We start from the raw sequence: 24,556 nt of genomic DNA on the forward strand, positions 1-24,556 counted from the left end.
AACCACTTAGGGAAGTCAAGTGAACTGCAAGGTCAATGAATAGGATTTCTTAAACAGAAAATGTGATTACAGTCCACATTTCCAGCAAGAGGGAAACTTCTGCAGGAAACAGATCAATCTCAGTACCAGCATTCTGGAAAACTTAGTATAAACTTACTTATCTGGCACCAAATTTGTTAAATCAATCTCATAGCTCAAGATCACTCATATCTCAAAGAGCAAAAAACAATGTATTACTTATCAGAAAGCTTGAGAATGAAAGAGGAGAAAATGCCTGTTTGCCACTTGAGATGCTGAATGCATTGAGCTGTTAAGTATCCAGTTTGCAACTACCCTGAATGCCACTTAACCAGGTCAGTTGAAGGCAGGTGGAGAAGTGAACCACCACATAGAGCAAAGGAGCATTAATAGCTCTTCAAATACACCACCCAAATCACTACCAAGTAACTGCACTCACAGGCAACAGTAGAAGAGGCTGTTTTGGTCTTTGTAGTTTACAATGCTGGTGGCTGAATGAGGCAGACAAGGTGAATAACTCAATTCCTCAGTCTGAAGAGATGCCAGCATCTCCTCAGACAAAAAGAAAGAGTGGGAAATTACTTCAAGTTACATCAAGTAGCAGCTGTTAAACTACTACTGTATATGACAATCTGGAATAAAGGCCTTATAAAGCCAGGTGTGGGACAGCAAAGTCCCCTCCTGAAGCACTGGACAAATATTCTTAAAGTCGCCAATTACGAGACACATGCAGCAAGTAATATCACAGACTTCAATAATGTAAATTCATCATGCAAGTTTACTCAGGTCACACTACAGAGTGATTCTCTCACAGTTTTTTTCCCTGAAGTGTAACTGCAGAAAGCATTGGCCACTTAAATAAGAAATCCATTATATATTAAATTTTCAGATTACTCTTTGAAGGTTTGTGGGACAAGGAGTGCATGCCAGAGGTGACAACAGTAATTTAGACATGACTGATTTACAAACACTTGCTCAAAAACTCTGTTATTTTAAATTTTATTAAGCAGTTTATCTCTAATATGAATTCTCCAGTGAAACACTGATGTTTTGTGGAGAAGCTCTAGCTTTAAGAAAAAATTCTGTTCTGTGTAAGTGACATAGTGAGGTAGCAAGGCTCATCTACCATTGCTTCTGAGGGCTGTGCAGAAAGCTGATCTAGGGTCAGTACTGAAGTGCAGTTTTTCACATCAGCACTAAGCTCAGAGACCTCTGGACAATTCCAGTGTTTCAAGATAAGAACAGATACCAAAAGTTCCAAATGGACCATTTTCTTATTAAATCCTATTTCACTAGGGTAGAACCCATATTTTCAAGAGTCAATAGACTTCAAAAAAGATGCAGATGGAAAATAAAGGTACTTTCCAATATATCCTAACCAGTCTGATGGTTTTGTTGAAGCAATTTTTTCTGAGAACGTATAATATCTGGCATTTCAAAAGGAAGGCCAATATGAATTTAAGGGAAGGTTTGTTGTTGTTATTTAAAAGCCAGTAAGGGATTAATGCAAACTGCAGTAAGAAAAACAAGAAAGGCAAAAAATCAAGTCACTTCACATTTCTGAGGTCCTTAGAGAGCTGTGAGGGCTTGGTGACACAGAACAAGAGTACATGTTTTTGGACACCACTATAGGAAACTAGGATTAAGTGTCTATGGCATATACATCACTTAGAATTAGGAGATGTGTTGTCATGGTATAACCAATTTAAACATCAACTGGCATCTCAAGACAAAACTTTGTCAAGCCTGCCAGGTATTTATTGTGCATGTAAAATAGGCACAGAACTCACAAAAAATGGGGAAGACAAGAACAAGTAATGCTGAACAAGATGGTTTAGCCTCGAGAAGACAATTTTCTTAAGAGTAAGTTAAGCATTCAAGTACATCAGAAGTTCTGACTCATTGCATCAGCAGAGAGTATGATGTAGGCCTCAAAGATAAAAAAATGACATTTCAGTTCACATCTAATTAAATGACTTGTAGGAACATACCTGTAATGAAGCAAAGAACCCAGTAAGAGCTGCAGAGTTGAAATCACTTTGACCAAAGGATCTCACTTCCTGACAGATCACAGGACAACTATAACTGGACAAAATTTAAGCATCAACAGAAAGAGGTGTGGCTCTTCAGAACTTCAATCAGGACAGCTTTGAAACTCTCAAAATATCACAGGAAGATCTCTGACCTCAAAAGCTACAACAGAGTGGAACACACAACAGGTGGCAAAATTCCCAAGTAAACAGGGATCATAGAACAGGCTTGGAAGAGACCTTAAAGCTCCTCTAGTTCCAGCCCCCTGCTGTGGGTAGAGACACCTTTCAAAATGGCAGAAGTGAGTTTATAAACCTTATTTCCCCAACAGCCATTGTACTGTATCACTTTCAAATTTGTTTTTAGTCAAATACTACTCATGAAAGTTGAAGGATGGAAAGAAGGACAGAGACAGTCCAGGAAGAAGAAGAGAATTGAAGAAGCATGTACCAGAATCACAGGTAATTCCACAATCACTGCATTATTTAGCTGGCAGCACAGTAAACTTTTGAAACAGTTTGTCACAGCTAGAACTCAAGCCCATACACAGAACAGTATAAGGTAGCAGTAAAACTCAGATTCTCTTTTTCTTCCCCCTAATCAGTGGCTAACACCAGAATGACCTACATCTGAACTAATGTCACAAAACAGTAGCCATTTGATAATCCTCCCCCATATTCAGATTAGGGGGCTTAATAGCTACACTTAAGTGAAGTCAAATCTTTGCATTTAGCTGAGCCTTGCTGTGGCACACTCTGTTCTGTGAGCCAAACTGCCAGCTGTAACCACAAGCAGGGCTACTTTAAAGTAGTCTTCTATAATCTACATTATATATGGCAGCAATACTAATTCCTTGTTAATCAAAAGGCATCCAGCAGTTTTACAGCAGTAGCATTTTAACCTGGCATTAAAAAATGGTGTAGTGCTTTTCAAATTGAAAATAAAACTTTTAAATAAGATACACGAAGATTTTTGACAATAGTTATGAAAAGGAGGAGCATATTACCCTATATCAATTACACTGCCCTCTGACTTATTAGTGGATCAGACTAGAAATCCACTAGAGCTAGTTTAGAAAGCTAAATAGTCCATAAAATTCCATGAAAGTGGAATTATGACAATGAGAACTATTATTTACATATAAGACTGACTAACTAGCCTTTAATTAAGATGATTTGAAGAAGCTGAGAACTGTGGAAGGAGGAAGATAAATGCTTAAAATCTGAAAAATTAGCATTTTTAAAATAAACTAGCAACATTTTACAATAAAACACATTAAAACCCAGTAATTTTTCCCACTGAACAGCACTTTTAACATGAGTAATCAATGGTGCCACAAAAGGTAGGATGTCTCATAATTGGATATCAGGACTCTATCAAGTTGTAAGAGAAGCTGAAAATAAGGAACATCATTAAAGAGGTCACAAATTCAGTGAGCTTTCATTTACCAACAAAATTTAAAAAAAATTAAAACAGGAAAAGAAATTACATCTAGTGACATTTTACCCATCTCACACTCCTGCAATGTGCTGCCATAGAGATACAAGCCTGGATGGATGTAGAACCAAACACAAAAGCAGTAAGATGCTAGAACTACTGAGATGCTAGAAGAATTTTGCCAAGAATAGGATGTTTATCTAAGAAGGAGTTAATCCAGCTTCTCAAGATACTACACGGGAACCTGGACTGTGCCACAAGTGGAAACAAGAATATCTCCTGACAGGTGGCTCTTTGATCTGCAGTGACATGCTGCTGACCACGCCCCATAAAAAGGAATTCAGCCTCCACAGCTCAATGCATTTCTGCAGATTCAGAGTTCTCTGCTCTTTGCAATACGTCATCTGTGCTTTTACACACTCAAACAGATGTGCCACTACCATCCATCTTCCCTACTCTTCCCTCACTTCTTCCTGGCTTTTTTATGCCTGTAGTAAATGGAAGCATAAATTGGTAGATTAGCAGAAAAACAACAAATGTATTACATAACTTTATACCCCCAAACAAGATTGTGTTTGATTTCGATTTTGTTTGGTTTTGTGCTCTGTGGCTTTTTTTCCCTAATGTATGGTAGCCAAATCTAGAATGCCATCTTACTTTTCACAAGTTTGATACTTTACATGTGAACCACAGCAATTCAGTTCTGTTCCAACCCCTATTAACGTTCCAACTTATCAAAGTTCCCACCAAGCACATTGAAAAGAGCAAAGTTCAAGAATAACATAAAAAACAGTAGTTCTAACTGGGACAAAGAATTTTAAGTTAGTAAAGTCTATAAAACTCTGCCTGACCTCTACATAAACACACTGAACTCTAAAGGTTAGAACAACTTACTTAGGAGCTTTGATACTTGAGTCATAGTCAAGAGAAAGGGATCCATTGTAACCATCTACTCAAAACACCCATATAATGTAGCTGAAAAATAAAACAGGCAAGGGTGGAAAAAGGAAAGAAGTACTAATTTTTCCTATTTTAGCTATAGGCAGTACAAGCCCTAGCTATTTGAGATTAGCTGGAATACAGCTTCTCAACAGCATACCCTGATCTGATAACTAACTGATCAGCATAACACATACCTGTTATTACTGCCCTCACAAAGCAAGGCAGTTAGGAGACTCAGCTAACAGAAAACCAACCCAGAGCAACAACAACAACAACAAAATTTACAGTAGGCCTCCCAGCTAACTTAAAACAGAAGGGCAGTTCACTGCTACACCAGACAAGTTCTACTACAAAGGGAGAAAAAGTGAAAAGATCTTGTTAGTGGTATTATATTCTCTCATCAACAGTCTTGTTGGTTAGGAACACTCTCCAGCCAACTTAAACACTTCAAACGTCCCAAAATGTTTATAAAATAATCAGTTGCTAAAATTCAGAAGCCTTGTTCTCCCTAGTAAATCTACTTACACTTAACTCAGGGGAAAAAAACAGGTACACTGTAAACCTGATTGGAAAACTGATCCAAGTTAAACTAGATCTGACCTTTTCTTCCTCCTGCCACGTTTCTCCTCCTGTTTTCTAGGTTAGTGTTAAGCTAGATTAATTTTATAGCCTGGTTTGTTGAATTGTTTAATAAATGAATGCTCACACCAGTCAATATAAATCATGAAGTTTGGTACAGTGAGTTCAGAAAGAAAAACAACAATACTGTGTCATGCATCAACAAAAAAAAAATCCCCTGAAAGTTACCAACCTCAAGCATTAGAGTGCACAGTTACTAAATGCCAAATCAAGGGAAAAACTGAGAGAGAGCTGCAGTGACTTTATTTGCACTCCATGGTTTTGGTTTACACAAGTTCCAGCTTAGGAAATTCTCAGTGCCTATAAAGTAGAAAATTAGAGTTTAAATGTCTCAGCTCTCTATCAGCACATAAAAAGTAAACAGCTACCATATAAGAACATACAATAAGAAAGTTCAAGCTATGCCTAGAAACACTGACAAAGATTACAGTAGTTCCTGGAACACTTAAAAATTGAACTGCTTCCACATACCAGTATGTAGACATAGGGAGCACCAAAAACAATCACAGGTTTTATCAACACTGCTGAAGATATGTATATCTGCTTGCATGCCCAGCAACACATTTCTGTTCCATGTGCAAAGAATTAAAACCAAGCACTGCATGCATGGCACACAATCCATGGATTAGTCTATGTAGCAAGAACAGTTTCATCTTTCATAAAAATTATGCTCCATAGATCCTTACAACTGCAGGTTCTCAAGGGATCAGTGAACTAGTACTGCATCTACAGCTAAATACACAGAACTTCCTCCCTCTGCCTTTTCAACTAAATCTCTGGGTTTCATTAACTTTTCTTGTACTGTTTTCACCACACAGATTTCTCTCAAGAGTCAATCATAAGATAGCCCTTCAAAAACATATGACAGCAGTGGGCAATTACTTCTTTCTGAGAGAAAAGCTGATGAGTCAAAATGGATTGTGATAGGATACAGAAATGAAGCTGATTTAACACTACACATCTGAAACAAAGGTTGTCAAACACAAAACCCATGTGTTTTCTCTAACTTCAGTCTAAAGATAGTTAATTCAATACATATACACTGCAGCAACTTCCAATGACCTATATACACAGTGACCATTTTTTCCTCTTTTGTTAACCTGTTCTGTTCAGGGGAGATTGAGATGGCACATTCAGGACTGTGTTCCATTTTTTTTTTTTTTTTTTTTTTTTTTTTTTGCAAACACCCAACTCTGCAACAGCTACTAGTTAATACAGATCAGATAGGGGTCCAATGAGTGCTGATGCAAGCATCCAAGAGGCATGAACATGTAGCCAGAATTGCAGTTACTCCATTCTACTAACAGCTCCATGGGACTTGACAATCCAAAATGGCACTTTATTGCATTCTTAAAACTGTGGTTCACAAGAAGTGTTCAACGTTAATGCCCCCTTGCACACCTGACTCTGTAATATTAGTTTGAGCTATTCCCATACATGATACCATCTTCCCTCATTGCATCAAAAACTGCCTGTGAACCTGTGCTGTGACTGAGATCTAGATTTAATTCCTGTTCGTCTTCTGACATTTGCAGTAACACTGAGATTAGTTCCTTGATCTGCTTCATGCTGGAATCACACCAAGGGTTTCCACACCAGAGCTCAAAGCCCAACAGATCCACAAGAACACCTTACACCAGTATTACTGCCCATCATATTGGATGATGGCACTATGGCCATAGCAGGCTTGTTGGCTGTTTAAAGGTGCCGAAGTGCCAAGGAAGCAAAAGAGTTCAAAGCAGGTATCATACTGAAGTCACTATTGTCTGTTAGTGGCCCGACAGGTGACAGAGCACTGAGCCACCATTAGTAGATACACAAGAACATTACAGATGTGTAGTAAAATAACTGGTTCTCCCACTACTACAATGGCAACTGTAGAAAATCACCTAAAATCATGGCGGCATTACTCAAAAAAGTGACACTATCCTGCTGCAAAGTACTTACAGCCACATGGAAAATGAGAACACTGCTGCATATTGTAGGAATAGAGATATGAGGTATTGAATGCAGGAGCATTGCAAATGTGGGGATATCAGCAAATAAAGCAGCTATAAATCTTTTGTTTGGGGGGAATTCCTCTACTTGGAAAGTACACTTTAGAGACAGCTTGTTCAAAAATAGTAAGCTGGAGCAGAAGTTTAAATACTAAAACAAAATAAAAAATTGAAAGTCTAGATCTATCAAAACTGAATTGGATGCACTAATGTGTCCTAGTTTTGAAGGAAAAAAGGCTGAAAAAATTTAACAAGAGTAAAGGAGTATTTATATGCTAGATTTCACAAGCATACAAAAATGGATGTGCACTTTGATCAAATTTCAGTTTTCATAAGAAAGCAATACCAAGGCTATTTCCTGTCAAATGTGTGCCCTTGAGCTGCAGCAGAGGAACAGTAAAACTTCTGTCCTTCCCCCAAATAGTAATGGGGTTTTTTTTAGAAAAAGTAGCAATAATATTTTAATCTTTCACTGAAAATGGAAGTTTTACTTAGACACTTATATTTTCACAACACACTGCAGGGTCCTAGCAAGATTCCAACATCCATGGTTGGAATCACCTGGCAGTTTCCACTAAAAAGCCCCATATTAGCACTCCAAGCCTCACCCACAGGCTAGTGTGGTAACACAGCAAAAAGCCCGACCCTGTGCTTGAACCTTTCTTGCATCCCAGCCATTACTTGGTCTCTCCTCTGTGCCTAATCACAAAAGTAATGGGAATTCAAAGTACTTGCCAACACTCTGCCTATAGAATTCAAGTGAAATTGGGCAGTGGGATCAATTACTGCTTGAAAAAACCCACACAAATCCTGTTTTTTAAGGCTGATTACAAAGCTAGACTTACAGTCCATACTGGGAAAGCTTCTCAATCCAATGGAATAGAATTAATCAATTCACATGACAAAGGTCTAATCAAAGAGCACCAGAGAGCACTTTTTAATCCTTCTGATATTCACCTCTATAAAATACCTTGCAATTTAAACCACCACAGAACTCAGTAACTGGCCAACTCAGGTACTTCAATCCTGAGTTTCCTGGCACTTTTCTATAAATACACAATTTACAATTAGGGCATTTTGTATTAGTTATGCCACAAAGACTGTACCTAAACCAAAACATACCAGTGAGCACCATTGATAAGTTTAAGCAATACTTGTTAACACATACTATACAGCTGTAAGGACACCAACAGAATTGAGATCTCCAGGTGCTTTTTAAGAACATGTAGTTTTGAACTCTGATCAAGTCATGCAAGAGTTAGAAACACCCAATAAGCACAAGTCAAAGCATCTTAGGAATGTCAGTGCTCAACATAACACACACAAAGATTTCCAGCTGAACAGACATTTTGTACTGAACACCTATTTCAAATTTCCACTAATATATTCCATTTACCATGTGGAGTCTTTTGTACCTTCAAGTATGTTTAGATACCAAATAAACAAATTTTCAGTAATGCCAGTGAAATTTTATCACTGTTTTTCTTTTCAAATTCTTTAAGTGTTTGAACATTTTGACATGAGACTTTAAATCATATTTTGCATATCAGGCTGGCAAGCCTCAAGGTCTTACATATATGCATGGGCTTTAGAGCTAAATCTGCAACCAGGCTTTGACCAATGAACAATTCAGCAACTGAGCCCTTCAAGCAGAAGTCACTAACCATCACTAGCCCTCCACTGAATATTACTTCAGTCTCACTGTAGTAAATATGAACAGTGTTCACTGTGAGCCTCAACCACTGTCTTGGAGGTGCTATCTCTGGCCCAATTTACCACTTCCATAAAGAAAGTAGATGAGGAATCCTTGACAGATATATTATTTCAGTGTTTAATTATAGTACAGAAATGCCAATATCAAATTTAGTATCAATACAGTAAATTACACAAGACATCAAAATAAAATTGTTCATCCAAAAAGTTCAAGAATTGGGAGTCTACTGCCTTACCATATTGTTTTTCTCACTTTACTATAAACATATAATTCTTGAGAAGAGTGGCAAATCCATCAAACTCACCACTCCCTCCTCCACCATATTGCCATTTCAGCCATCAATCCAACCACTGGGTTCAGTTTCCAGTTAACACTAACTTGATAGACTCTTCAAATCCTTAGGAATACTTTGGCAAGTGAGAAAATAACTTCTAAAGTAAAAATTGTTTAGCTATTTTAGGAGGTTATTTCACATTATTTAGCTATTGTAGGAGATTATTCCACAGAATTTAATGAAACAGAATTTCAAAGGAGTAAAGGGAAAAAAAACCCATACACAAAAAAGCCCCGGCCCAAGCCTGTTAAGCATACTCTACCTCCATTATCCTGACTACTCACTTTCTTGCCACTTTGTTTACACTCTCTCTGATAAGGGCTGCTCAACAGGCCTGCCAGGTAATAGTTCTTAACCGAGATAGCTCTTGACTAACTATTAAACCATAACCTATGTCCTTTCTCCTTAGCAGTTGCTAATAAATTCAGGGCTCCTTTCAATTAACTGAATTTCTCATCATGAATATACAAAGAAATCATACTCTCAACTTTTATTTCAAATAAAACAAAGCTGAATATGAAGCACAACCACAGTGCAATCAGTGTAAAATGTAATTACATGACAGTTCTGCACTTCGCAATTCCCAGTGAAAGGCCAGCCCAAAAGGCAACTCCAAAGAAGTTCCCTACACCCAGGAGATCTGCCCAGTAGAGGACTCGACCTACTGTGTTTCTTTACACTCCTTCTCAGCGTGGGTTGTGCTGTGCAACTGTTTCTCAAACACATCTGACAGTACACAATTACCACTGGAAAATTCCTTCAAGTCATCCACTGTCAAGCAGACTTCTAGGATTTTAGTTTAAACTTTTAAGTGAAATGCCATTAAATATCAGGCAACCACAGAAAGTGCCACTTGTGAAAGATATCCACCCTCAGATTTAACACCTTATCACAGCATCTATGCAAATGCACTGGGTCTCCTGTATATTCTAATTAAACTACATTCTTTCTATTAGAAGCGTTATATATTGTAGTAGTGTTTAAAAAACACTATTGTAGTAGTGTTTAAAAACCACTATTTTCTAAACAGTACTGTAACTTGGAGGAATAAAGACAATGCAAGCATACACATGCATGATAACATATACAGGTGCTAGAACAGGTATTTACAAGTGCTCTTAGGGCAACACAGCAAGATCGAGAAGCTTGCTAGTAACAAGCAGTTAACAGGTTACTGAAAAATGTAAAAAAATGCACAGATACTGGATTCGTGCTAATTGCCTGTAAATACAGGTATGCCAGCCAGCTTGTTAGGCATTCACTTCTTACTCGGCTCTTGTATGAAGTGCCCACAGAAACATTGAATGAAGCGCTATTCTCCCTCCCAGCCACACTAGATGCATTTCCCCGCGCAGCCATCGGGGAGGATCGGCACAGACTCTAACACTCCACTTGAAGATCAAGGATTCTATTTCCCCGAGAAGGGAAACGACTCCTGAAACAATACAAATAGGCAGCTCCCGGCCCCAGCGCTCACACCCCACCTCCACCAAACAAATAAACAAAAAAACCCAACGGGAGCGCCCGCCGCCCGAGGCGGCACGCGTGCCGGATGCCCGCGCTCACGGGCACGGTCTGGGAGGCTGCGAGTGCCCGGGCGGAGCGCGGGGGAGCAGCCCCGGTCCCGGCGCTCCCGCGGCGGGAACGCCGCCGGTGCCCGCGCGCCCCCGCCAGCCGGACACGCGCGGGGAGCCACGTGACCCGGGAAACCTCCCGGCACGAGAGCCACCGGGGCAGCCCCGGGGGCGGGAGGGGGGAGAGCTGCCGTCGCCATGACAACTTCCAGGGGGAGGGAAAACTTCAAATCCCAACCGTCAGTGCAGGAGCGGCTCCCTCTTAAAGGCGCACGCACACACAGACACACACACAGAGGCGGGCTCCCTTCCCCCCTCCGCCCCCCAGGCACTGGCGATGGAGGAGGAGAGGAGGGGGGCAGCCACCGGCGCTCACCGCGCGAACGACGAGGAGCCGAGACAAAAGGACCCGAGCTCAGAAAGGGTCTCGGTCGGCGCTGACGGGAGGGACCCAGCGGCCCCAGGCAAAGCCGTAACACCCACCTTCTGCTGCCCGGAGGCGGCTTAGGACCTTCGCTCTCCCCTGCAGACCCCGTCTCCGCTCCCACCCTCCGAGAAAGCCGCTGGAGCCGCTCCTCCATCCCCGCTCCCCCCCTCCGCCCACCCGACAGATCTGGGCTCGGAGAGCCTCGCCCGCCCCGCTGCCCGTTCCCCTCTCAGACCCCGCTCGCCGCCCCGTCTCCCGCCCCTCGGTGCCCCCCGGTGCAGCCGGGACGCGCCGCCGCCGCCCCCTCTCTTACCCACACAGTGCATGAGCCGGTGCCGCCAGGAGTCGAGTTCTCGGCGGACTCCCCTTCGCTCCGCCGTGCAGCGGGGGCTCCGGCACTGGGAGGCGGCGGCAGGAGGAGCGGGAGCCGCGGCGGCCATTCCTTCTGTTCCCTTTTCCATCTGCCTCTGACCTCACGCCCGCTCATTTACATACGAGCGCGCGCTCCCCCGGCTCCTCTCCCTCCCCCCCACCCCCCTTTGCCTCGTCGAGCGCGCGCCCGCGCACCCCCTTCTCCCCCTCAGCATCCGGCGCGGGGAGCGCGCGCGCCGCCTGGCGGGGTGACTGACGCGCGTCCCCGCTCCCCACGGTTTCCCCGCCCCGCCGCCCGCCCTGCCCGGGGCCCGGTTCTCCCCCACAGACCGGGGGCCGGGCCGAGAACCGGGCTGAGAACCGAAAACTCTTCCCTGCTCGCCACTGCTCCGCTGCCCATCGATTTCCCCCGGCCTACAGCTCCCGCAGGGCAGCGCGCCACCTGCTCTGGCCCGGCCAGGGCAGGCGACAGCAAGGCACGCTGGGAGCTGTAGTTCGTGAGGGAGGGGAGCGACACCGCCCCCGAGGTTTCTCCCCGGGTGGGCAGCACTGCCGGCCCTGCCAGCGGCCCCGGAGCCCCGCGCTCACAGTGCCGGGCTCAGAACACCTCAAAAACCGGCGCGGGTCTCGCCTTCATTCCACGGTCTGTCCTGGGCGCTGCTTGGAGCGCGGGTCCTCCCTCAGGTGCCCCGCCGCCTCTCCCAGCCCCTCGCCCACACCTGCCCGGGGCTGCCGCCTGCTCGCTCCCCCTCCGGCGCTGCCACCGTCGCACGGACGCGGCTGTCACACACGCTGTGCCTGACGAGCCAGCTCGCCGGATTCACTCCGTAGGGAGATTTTCAAAGTTCTCTAAACGGCTGCCCGGTTCACCAGTCTGTTTTCAACAGCTTTGCTTTCAGACCAGTTTTTATGAGGTGTTAGTCATGTAGAGCCGGACAGGGAGGTTTGCTCGGGACTGGCGTCACACAGCGTTATCTCCCACCACCCCTTTGGAAAAGACTAGCGTGGAAACTAGGAACCAAATCAGCTCAGTAGCTGGGAGCACGCCTGAGAAGGCTTACTATCAACCTACAAACCGAAGTCAGATTAAGGTAACTGCAAGAAAGTTAACACACAAACGTCAGATTGGATTACTTGGAGCACTTGACAGCCGCTTGGACGGGCGGTTGTGCTGCTCTGCACAGTCACCCTCGTGTTGTGCCTCCAGCACAAGACACATATCCCTCCGCACCAGTCTAATGTGACAATCGCTACCCATGTCTTGCAAGACAGCAATTAGCAGTCTGTAATTCCCTAGACAGAGAAATCAAGATCTGCAGTTTTCTCAGATCCTGGCTCGTCTTTGAGTGTCTCCTCCTCCCCCATGCTCTCCTTCTCATACCAGTCTTTGTAAGCAGTGTCACTTCAGCAAGAAATTACATTTTCTGTGCCTATTTGGAGGTTTCAATAGAAAACAGGATTTAATAAGGTCATAGAAAAGACAAGGCTCCATTGCTTCTCCCCTTACTCCCCTATATACGTTGAAGGTGCAAGGCTGGAAAGAACCAAATCACTCTATCTATACCAAATTTTCTTCTTGTTCTAGAGTATGAGCAGAGTTAGCAGCAGCAATACTGTGTCAAAACTTCAGAAGAGCCTCAAGTTTGAACAATGAAGGGGAATTATTCCCCACTCATTCATCCCTCTACAGATCTGTGCAGACTGTAAGAAGCAAGGCTATGTAAGAGTGAAGCCCTGACCACCTTTTAGTCGGGCCTATCAGAATGGCAAGACTGGAAGTGCAGGTGTAAAGATAGCCTGTTCCTTCCTCTAACTTTTCATCATGGCAGCCAGCAATAAATAAGCAGCAACTTAGCAATCTGCTTCTTCACCTCAGATCTATTGCAAGTACCTTGGGTCTCATGCTGGCCTTCCAAACAGCAACAAAAATTTTCAGTCTTACCTCAAAGAAATGGCAAAACCCAAGGTAACTCAGAGAAGACAAAACCCATACAAACTAAAATATAACCTTATTTGAATAACACATCCATTTCAAACTAACAGTATCCCTCCTGTAATATATATATATATTTTTTTTCTTTGCCATAAGACTGGTTAAAAAAAAAATCTGTCATGAACTGACTTCTACTGCAAACCTTACTTGATGGATATTTCCTTCTGAACTTCATAAAGATGTTCTTTTTTTATGGGTGAAGGACACATTCATGGATTACTTGTAGAGGTCCCTGAAGTTCATTCTGCTTCTACTGGAACAAACAAAACTTTGGGAACAGATGGCAGATCACATAATTTTTTGTAAAGAAATTTCATAAAAATAAACTTTGTCACTTCTGTAAAGCAGGTAATTGAGCTTGGTGAATTCAACACAGAAGAATTTTAAATTAATCCCTGAGTTTATGTGATGTGAATCAGTTTCATAGGGACACAAATGTCCCACATCTGAACAGTTTTATTTTGAGGTTTCTATGATTAAATAAAGGACAGGGAAGGAACTACACTCCCCTCTCATTTTGTGAAATTAACATAACTATTGTTGCAGTTCTGATGTTTCTCCTGTTTGAGAGACTTCTCAGGCATGAAAGGAAAAACTAACAAAATTGAAAACCTTGCTGGGCAGATTTCAGAGAGAAGGAGGAGAAAAGAGGAGAAAATGAGAAAGAAGGCATTTCCAACTGAATTTTGTAGTTGTCTAGGTTTTGAACTCTTATTCTTTCTGCAAATACTGCCTAGAAATCAGATATGCTGTAGAGACCAGTTTTGCACCAATCCCTCCCTTGGAGATGTTTTATTTTTCCAAACAAAGCTGAACCAGGTAAGCCAAGGATCCTGCTTCATCAAACCTTCAGGGGTGTTATTTTTACATTAATAGTACTGGTTTTTCTTCTCTATGAAAATGATTTTCCAGCCAAGATATAACTTCTTAGGTGGATTTGCACTTGATTTTATAGAAACATTTCCAGTTTTCTGAACAAGACTCCAAGGCTGATTGAGGGCAGAAGCTGAAGCAGTGAGAGGTAGCTTCAATTTAGTTAATTTTAGCTGCCTGTCCTAGCTAATTTATATGGGATCAGAGTGCCAGTTACTTAGAAATGGCTCTGGAGACAAAATCCAGTACAATTTTTTTTTGAAGCTACAAGAATTATTACTGCTGTTCTTCCTGTTTAACCTCATATTAATTTGGGGGTAAAGAGAAATTAAAACACTCAGAGATGCTTACAGTTTGATACCACAACCCCATCAAAATCTGACATTTTGAATTAATTTTTTGAACGTATTGGGGAGATCTAACTATCTTATTGAAACATTGCAAAATTGTTCATCACCAAAACCTCTTTATAATTAGTCCCCAAAGGTGAAATCTACTCCTGTACAGACAACTTTGCATGGCCCTTTGTCACGTAGGTGCTGCTTTATGAAAACTGGGGGCAATGATGAAGCGTAATTAAGAGTCTAACTTGAACACTCAAAACCTCGTAGCAAGCCTTCTTCAGGTGCAATCAGTGGTGAGCTCCTCTCTCACATGAATACAATTAGTAAACCTAGAATTTGTCAGTGTATTGGTAAAACAGAAAGGGTTAAATGATGAATTGTGTGATAGGTTTATGAATGAATGAATATTGTATATAATCATTGATACTTGAAAGATATACTGCAACATAAAATAATGACACTAGAGGATATTTCACCATATACACTGACATGATCATTCTTTTTCCTTCAGCAGAGGCAGCTGGACCAGCAGCTGTAGAGCAGTACAGCAAGAATGCTGTGAGAGAGAGGCTAGCCCATAATTTATCACTTCCATGTCTATGGTGGCAAGCAGCACAGACCAGATAAAAAGATCTCTAATCTAGTAGTTCAGACTTTGAATTTTCATGACAACCTCCATCAGTGTGAAGATACACAAAAATGTGTTCATAATCCAGATGTTGCTGATATTTGAGTTAGGGGCCCTGTGAGTCTTGAAAGTTAAACTCTAAACATTTCTTTGCATTGTCATCAGTTCTAAATGAAAATGGAGGAAAACGAAGGGAAAAGGAAAGAACAAACTCTAATAGGAAGAACTAGAAAAGTTTCCATTTCACACACAAATGGAAAAATGAGTTTTTAACAGAGCTGAAGAGTCAGGCAACTTCTGGTCTCCTCATTGGCTTTTGGATCACCAGGAAGAAGTATGATTTGTAAGCATTCCGGGTTTACGTCTTTTTTATCTCTATATGCGCATATAAAATTCAAAATAGTTTACAAATGGTGATGGGTGGATAGACTATAATTTAATATCAAATATCTTATGGATGAAGAAAGAAATTGTCTGTTTACACCTGAAATTTCAGGTTATGTAGAATATTGTGAGTTGGAAGGGATCTGTATGCATCATTGAGTCCAACACCTGGCCCTGCACAGGAAAACCCCCCCAGATCACATCACATATCAGGTATATCTCAGGATATATATTTATTGTTCAATGACTGTGTATTTCAGTAGAATATACAATTAAAAATACTGCTGTCTCCTTATTACAGGGTCTGCTTTTGTGATTCTCATTGGCATTAGCTGATTCCACTGCCTGTATTTCTGTTATTGACCTAATTCTAAGTACACGAAACATTATTATTTCAGGCAATGACAATTTTTTACAAACATCTCTATCCTTTGGATAGGAAGATAAAAAAATGGGAATATTATTATTGTGGTCTAGCAGTGTGCTCTTAAATCTGTGAGCATCTAACTAGGTTTAGGGTAGCCAAAAAACAAAGTTTGTATCTGAGCGGATGTGCTCTTATCACATCGTCTAAGTAGCCTAGTGAAAAGCAGGCAGGCTTTCAAAAACACCAATATTCTTCATGTCCTGTTTACTTATATCAGCTATTTTAGTTAAATAGAAATGTCACTTGCATATATCAAACTTGCCTTTTTTTGTAGCAAGCAAACACTATAATGAAACTCTACAGTAAATATTTATAAAAGAGATGCACTTGGTTTTATGTGGGTAACTAAAATATGAATAGAACTCTCCATTAATACCATTTTAGAATATACAGTTATTTTCAGGTCTTTTTTTATTGTTATTGTTTAGAGACTAAGGATCTGGTGGTACAGGGGCCAAAGGGCCATGGTCTCATCACACGCATATTCTGCTACACAAAAGAACACATGTATGGAGGCTGCATTGTATTTCAACAAACTCTTAGAATTAGAAAAACAATCACACAACTTTTATGGTAAGCTGAGAACATTTTATCATAGTAAAATCATGTTACTTTATAGAATTGTTCAAAGCGGTCAGTAAGGTAAAAAAAAAAAGGGCTTTAAACAACACAGGTTTGTAAGGTGAAATAAAATATAAATAAGTAACTATATGAAAGACTCCATGATGTTATATTATAAAAAACAAGTAGAAGAGAAAGTTTTGTTCAGTACTATTTTAAAACATTTCTTATTTTCAAAGCATTCTTATGAGGATAATATATATTGTTTCAGTACTAGTCTGGCAGAAAAATGTGTTAGTGAAAGCAGTCAGCTTGAAATGCCAGAAAATAACAAATTACTGCAGATTAGACTGCTGTTTTAATGTGTCATTATTTGACTATTAAAATTAAATTTGGAGGGAAGGTAAAATCCGATATATACTCCTAAGTGATGTCCCCATAGCACTATCTATCAAATATGGCTGATTTTCCTTCCATTTAAACTGTTATCCTATGTTCCACACAGCCAAGTAATGTCACTCACTCTCTCTAAAGTTTCCCATGTGGCCAAGTAATTTAAGTATGCCATCACCAGAGCAACTCTGCAGCTGAAAATATACTGCTATTAAATCCAGAGAGAATAGATCACTAATTGCAGCTTAATATTAGAGGTGGACATGAAATACTGAGCCAGCCATCAGAGAATGCCCTGGTAATCCAAACCTGCATTATAATTGAAAAGACAAAGAACTGTTTATGTCTTCATGAATGACTCTTCCAATTACAGAAGCTAAGAACTTGCTAAAGCTGAGTAAGACAAAGGACTGCTACTTCTGTTGCAGACTACAGCTCAATTATTAAGCTAAGCAAGAAGTTTTTTCCCCAAAAAATGACATATTGGGTAGGTTTCCCTGTATGAAAGTTGAACCAACAGAGCATGTGACAAGATGCAGCATGTGTGGAGCATCATAGCAGGTGGTTCCTTCTCCCTGAAGGATTGCAATATAAATTAAGGATTGCATAAGCAACGCCCAGTTCTCAAGCTGGCTGCTCGATGAGCACCATTGCCCAGGAAGCAGAGCATAGGGTATCACCTCCTAGGTCTCTACCATCTCCCCAGGAGTGTGAGTCAGTGATGAGGAAGGTGTATGCATATTTTACTGCAGAAATTCATGTTTTGGAGTCCTCTGCACCTCTTTCCAGCTGCAGTTTCCAGAATAGGCTGAAATTTTCTAACCTACCTAACCAGCATTCACTCTGAGTGGTAGTCACTTGGGTAAAGAAGTTTATTTCCTGTACCATCACTTGCAAAATGATCACCTCTTGAAGCAGAACTATTAATAGATTGATTTAGAACAAATATTTTTATTACATTTTTATGCTTCATCCTATCAATTTTGAGTATAGCATTTCTTTTAGCTGAATTGCATGTGGTTTAAGCTATATTCTGAATCCCCCACCGATCTCCCCTTTCCCTCTTTTCCTACCAGTTCTGTATCTTCATTTTCAAGCTAAACTTCTTGAATTGAAAAAAAGTAGAAAAAAAGAAGGAATACTCTGTATGAAATTCACTATCCCTTTAGCAAAACAGGGAGAGTAACATGACTTCTCAAATCCAAAATAAGTTGAAAAAAAAAGGTTATTACTGTAATGCAACAATTTCAGTAGCTAGATCAGTCTTGTGGGGTTTAGTTTGCTGTGACCTTAGATTTCTTCACCTAACTGCATTCTTGAAATATTTGGATTTTTGTCCACTGGGTCTCAATAAGTATCTTTTCATGTGGTTGTAATCAATCTCAGTAGTGCTGTGAATGTACTGAAAATAACATTTCTATTTTGTAAAGGCAGTTAACATAATCAAGATGATCTCTTATTTTCCCTTTTTTCATACTGAGATTTTATAATCAAACACAGAGGGTTTTTTCATTCATGTTATTTCTCAAGAAGTTTTTTAATTATTATTTTCTTACATTTACCATTTCACATTAATTTTAAAGACTGTTTTTGTATTAGCCTAATTCAAACAAAGTAACAGAACAAGTATAGATTCATATTAAGTATTCCTTTTTAGGACTACATTAAATAATTCCCTCAGATAATAAAAAAATGAAGTCACAGTAGGCTGAATGTGACAAACAGAACAGCTCCTCATTGGATTCCTGCTGAGAAAAGTAGACAGCAGAGATGATCTACTGCAGATTATCATGAGAAAAAGTGTGATATTTCTGTTCTCCTTTCCCATAATTTGATCATCCTTGAAAAAGCCTTTTCATTTCAAATATTCATGGATTGAAATGCAAAGAGAAGTAATCCTTTCCTTCTCTGTCTTACGCAAGGCAACTTCCCGATAAAACTCAAACATTTTGAGGGTTTCTTCCTTTTCCTCCTCTTGTTTATAATGTGTTTAATTTCCCACCATTTGCCATGAAGGATGTTTTCACAGCTTGATATCTATATTCCCTGGCAATTCCTCCCCACAGTGCAGAATAAGTTGGCTGAGAAGCTGGTGTGCAGCACTTCAAAGCAATGCTGACATCCCTCTCCTTCAAGTTTGGGCCCAGTGCCACAGTGATTCAGATCTATTCCTTCTCCAAACATTCTCCATAGTTTATTCCATTTTGCATTTTTTTTCCTTGCCTCTCTGCTTAGGGTTGAATCAAGGTATATTTTCAACCTTTTCTGCATTATTTTTACAGTCTCTTTCAAAGAAAACCAAGAGGCCCCTGTCTTCTGGTCCTAGAGTCTTGGGCTTAAAGAAAAAACAGAATGCTAGTATTAGAGCTGACAGTGTTTTGTTCTTTAAGGTAGAAACTCTATATTAACTGTAGAGCTTCACTGTTAAAAATTAAAGTTAACCACTTAAATATTACACAAATATTTTACAAGCCAAGGCTGTACCATCACTTCATCAGATTTGTCATCTGTACCATCACAGTCAGATTTGGCTGACAAGGTTATGTAGCGAGTACTTTTCATACCCTTATAATAAGACCTTCCTATTTGGATTATTTCTCATATTATTAGCCTTTTATGCTCAATCAGATTTTCCTCAACTTTCATTAGTCAGGTGTTGCTGCGTTACTGTAGAGTCTAGTGAGGTACTCCATCTGACTAGAGAGTCAAAGGAAGTGCTCAGAATGTCTTGAGCCAAAATGCATTTGTTGCTGATAATTTAAGTATTTCATTACTGTATCCACAGGTCTATGAAACTGGAAGAGATTTAACAGAAAACTAATTGTAGAAATTGCATAAGCTTTTAAAATCCAAAGCAATTTTGATCTTCAATTCTATGTCCAGTGAAAGGATAACAGTAACAAGTTTCCTACCTCTGTGCAGTTACAAAATGTTTCTTAAATTTAATCAAACATGCCAATTCTCATCTTGCTGTTTCTTATCTCTGCAGAACTAAATATAATCACAGCATTCTGAGGTTTGGGGTTTTTTTTCCCTAGGACAGCACTTCCTGGTTATTTTCAGCTTCACAAAGCATTTGGTTAGAACAGCCATACTTTCTCTTGTTAAAGATATCTAAGAGGACTGTGATTAATGTTTAAAGAGCTCCATGTGTACCCAATTATGAAACCAATTAACTTACTCAAAGACTAGATTAACTACCATCTGTGGCCCAATTGTTTCTTAAATTTGAGTACTTCTGATCAAAGTTGTCATAAACAGTCTTACACAGCATGTGGCAAATCAATGTTGTCCAAGGATATCTCAATATGAAGAGAGTTCATCATTAAGTGTTCGATATTATTATACAACTTCTATCACCATTCTTTACAGCATATATTATTTGGGATACATTTTGTTTGTTTCCCTAGAAGTGAAACCTTGGAGCTTGCTAATAAAATAATGCTACTGTAACTTATGTCATAGATAATACAAGAGCCATATCTAGGATAAGATGATAAATATATACACAGTAGAGGGATAAATATATATACACAGTAGAGGACAAAAGCCAAGGGGAAGGCATGAAAAAAAGCAAGCTGGAGAAACAAATGAAGCAGAAACTTGAACTCAGATTGGCACTCATGATAAGACATGGATATACAGTAGGTCACCAAACAGGCCATGCAACCATTCAGCTATTTGATTTTGCTTTCCTCTTTTGCACTTCACAGTGACCCTTCACAGTATATGATGTTCAGCTGTTCTATCCAACATGGGAATTGGCTATACCATCCACAGCTAGTATTTACTCTGGGAAACACATCTGTGCCCTGAATAGAGCAGAGAAAATGAGGAAGTAGGTTTATCTAAAGATAGAAACTTAAACAGTGCTGGAGATTGTTGGGAAACAGTGGAAAAAAGGTCACCCTTTGGATCATCTGGAAAGATATTTCTTCTTAGTTACAGAGGTATTCAGCCAAGAAATAAAATGCCATGAAGCAGAGAAATGCATGTAAACCAAATCCTTCTGAACCACTATACTTCCTTAAAATGCCAGTTTGTAACATTGAAAACAACAAAAACACCTTGGAGTTGAAGAAACAGTTCAATTCCATGCAGAATCTAGGTCACCTGCAACAGATTTTTCTCTCTCAGAAGCAAAACCACATATATGTATACACACAGACATCAATATCCCTATGTACACACATACAACCCCCTGTAGCTATTCCTTTTCATGCAAGCAAAGCTCAGGATGAAAACTGAAGTCAAAAGAAAGGAATGTTGAAACATAATCTTACACATTTTTCTTCTTTCAAGTAGCTTCTTATAAATATGAAAAAAATTAGACATGGATGAGTGGGGTCTTACCAGTGCAGCAAAAGTTTGCAAAGAAATGGTCATTATGACACCTTTTCCTACTGCCTATTGAGAAGAAATACAGCTTCTTTGTACAAGCAATTGGCAAGAGTAGCTAGACAAAGAAGTTGTAAGGGAATCCTCTTGGTACAAGGTATACAAACCTCTAAGCTCCATAAGCTTCTTGAGGCTCCTTTTAGATAGCTTTTTTTAATTTTGGTATAATTTGTTTAAGAAATTATGACTTATAAATCTTCTTTCCTCAAAATATTAAGTGATCTGGTCCTCTCAGGTCTTTCACTGAGGAGGAGTGGGGATCCTGGAGTTTATGGAAAGGTTGTTTGAAGATCTGCTCGCTTGCCTCTAACATAACTGATACTCCGATCTCCAGCACATACTATGGGCTTTTAGGCAGCATCATTATTATTAAAAAAATCCCAATAAGCAACAGAACAATGAAGCAAACCAAAAGCAGAATTTAAAAAACCCTGTAATATGCCAACTTCAAAAGAATTATAGCAAAGGAAAATATATTCAAAAATTACCCAGTACAAGAGCTGAGAAATACAAAACACAAGCTCATCACTCCCTAAATTAGAGCTTGTGGTGGTTTCACCCCAGCCAGCAACCAATGACAAAAACATCTCTCCTTTATCAACCCCATGTTCAGAACAAATCCAAAATCTAGCCCCATACCAGCCACTGGAACAAAAATTACCCCATCACTAGATGAAACCAACACAGCTATAATCAATATCTGTTTCCCTTTCTTTCCTTTCTTCTTAAAGAGATGCATTTCAGATTAGAAAATAGAACACAAAGGCTATTTTTATCTAACCTGATTACCCAAGCTTAGAGCTAGAACCAGGCCTATTATGATAGTCAATTGAACTTTTTTTACCTAGCTTACTCTATGTTATTCATTGTTAATAAATCAATGACTGGGTACAGAGAGAACAGCTACCTCTCTCTACTGCTCTGGGAAGTCCATAGGTAGAAGAGGGAATTCACCTGGGAGCAGTTAACCATATTTACCTGGGAGAAGGTGTCGGTGTAAAATAGGTTTATTACAATAAGTGATTTCTTTACTACTTGATGTGAAAAATTCTTCCCTTTTTAGGAGGGTGAGAAAGAGTCTGAGGAAGAGGACATAGTGAATTTCTACAGGAAACAAATTTGTAAAAGAGAGTTAAGTTGTTGCATTAATACTCAAATAGTCAAGAAGAAATAGGAAGATAATAGAAATTAACACTCAAATAGTCTCAGAAGAAATAGAAAGAATTTTTCTTTGTTGAGGCATTTGTACAGACTGTATTTAGTTTGGAGAGTTTCTGAGTAAGAAAAATTAGTTTCAAGGAAGGTTGTAGCCTCTAGGGACTTAGCAGATAGGAGACAGATTTGTTCTCAGACTAACTTTTAAACATGTCTCAATATTTCTGAATTTGCACTTGTTACATATATAGTTTGTTCTACCTTTAATGGATTATAAATATGTCATATCTTTGGGTGACTTTAAGAAAAGGGGAAACTGAGCTAATGACTGCATTTGGGTGGGTTTTTGGTTTTTTTTTTTTTTTAATTACTTAAAGCCTTGGTCCTGCCAGAATACTTATGTGGACAAGTACTTGCTTTTCTTATAATTCCATCATAATTTACTTGACTGCAGGTAAAAAATAAATATCTTTGTGTTCTTATTTCATTACTCAGCTCTAGATCTGCAAAATAATTGGGTTTTTTGTCATTCTTTAACCATTTTTGTCACTTTTTCCAAGGTGAGTGTTTAGTAAAGCATTGTTTAAACTATGCAAGACTGAGGCTATGTATGGTATCTCTTTTTCTGGAGAAAAGTGTCATAACAAACTTGCAATATAACAGACATAGGGATAGCTCTCTACCTCTGAAATGAAATGCAGTGAGTACTGAAGAACAATTTTTAGAGAGCAAAGATCAAACTATGGATGAATAGGTGCCCTTGATGATGCTGTAACTGTTGTAACTACGTCTGTCTCTGTTCTGGTGTGAGCAGAACAAACTACATTTATGTAAATCTGGGAGTTTTTCAGAACAGCTAACAATGTTGTTTCCACTTCTTATGACATTTTGGAGAATATTTAATAAACACAAAGGTGTGGAAGCAATTTTGTATGAATTCAGTGAACATAGAACATTCTATCTATCCATGCTGAATAATCATTTTCAGAAATAAATGTTGAGTTGTTTATAATGAGCAACAGGATTACACTAATTCTAGCTCATGTTTTCTTATTTATTATGATTTTAAATATGCTTTAATAATATCAACTGTATGTATTTACAGTTCTTTAAAAATCATCATTTCAATTATACTGCACTGAAATAAAGAATTAGTAAATATTTACTCAGAAAGCTTCTCACTGGGGTGAGGGACAGGAAACATATACACTGCACAATTATGGCTGGAATTACTGCAAACCTAACAACCGTATCTGTTTAGCAATAGAGGTAAGAAATGGTACAAATTGTTATAATATGAAGGAAAGCAAAAAAGCAAAAGGGAAATGAAATGTTTTTGTATAAATAGGCTATTGCTAAGAAACATATCAATCTCAAATTACAAAAATCAAACAGATTTCTAAATTAAGTTCCAACTGGTGTGACAGCACTGAAAAAAGCTAACAAAATTAGCAGGAATAGAATTTACTCAGCTTTATTTCACTTCCTTTAACCTGAACACTTTCTTTCCCTGCTTCTGTGTAGAATTATAAAATGCAGTCTACGTAAAGATATAGTTATCAGTTATATCAATGTATGGCTCTAATTCAGAAAAGCACTTAAGCAGGTGATTAACTTCAAGCATCCACTTACCCGTTCCTAATTATGAACTTAAGTGCATACCAAAAGTTCTTTCCTGCACTGGTTTCATGCTTCGCCTGCTGACCGCAGAGAGCACAGCGCTATCTGAGCCAGTCCGAAAGGACGGTGCTCAGGGGCTGGAAATGGCCTGTAAGCACAGCTGCCTAGCACTTGAGGTGACTTCACTGACTGCCTTCCAGTGCTCAAGCTGCCTTGCTAGAGCCTAATGGGTTATGCAGCTTGCAGTATATATGCTTCCTTCTGTTTGTCTCCTCTATTTTCCCAAAAAATTGCT

The 24,556-nt window shown here is 39.7% G+C and overlaps 1 protein-coding gene across 3 annotated transcripts in view; it reads right to left on the bottom strand.

Moving 5' to 3' along the window:
• LCORL (ligand dependent nuclear receptor corepressor like) overlaps window positions 1-11,582 on the bottom strand; it is a 79,883-nt gene extending 68,301 nt beyond the window's left edge. For all 3 annotated transcript variants that reach the window (XM_085578522.1, XM_021554402.4, XM_085578521.1), the window contains exon 1: window positions 11,427-11,582. In XM_085578522.1, coding sequence (XP_085434648.1) covers window positions 11,427-11,574 — 148 coding nt within the window. In that variant the 5' untranslated portion in view covers window positions 11,575-11,582. The remainder of the gene's footprint in view (window positions 1-11,426) is intronic.
• Between the last annotated feature and the right edge of the window lie 12,974 nt (window positions 11,583-24,556).

Source organism: Lonchura striata, chromosome 4 (genome assembly GCF_050655825.1).
Source record: "Lonchura striata isolate lonStrDom1 chromosome 4, ASM5065582v1, whole genome shotgun sequence".
In the NCBI taxonomy this organism is placed as follows: Eukaryota; Metazoa; Chordata; class Aves; order Passeriformes; family Estrildidae; genus Lonchura; species Lonchura striata.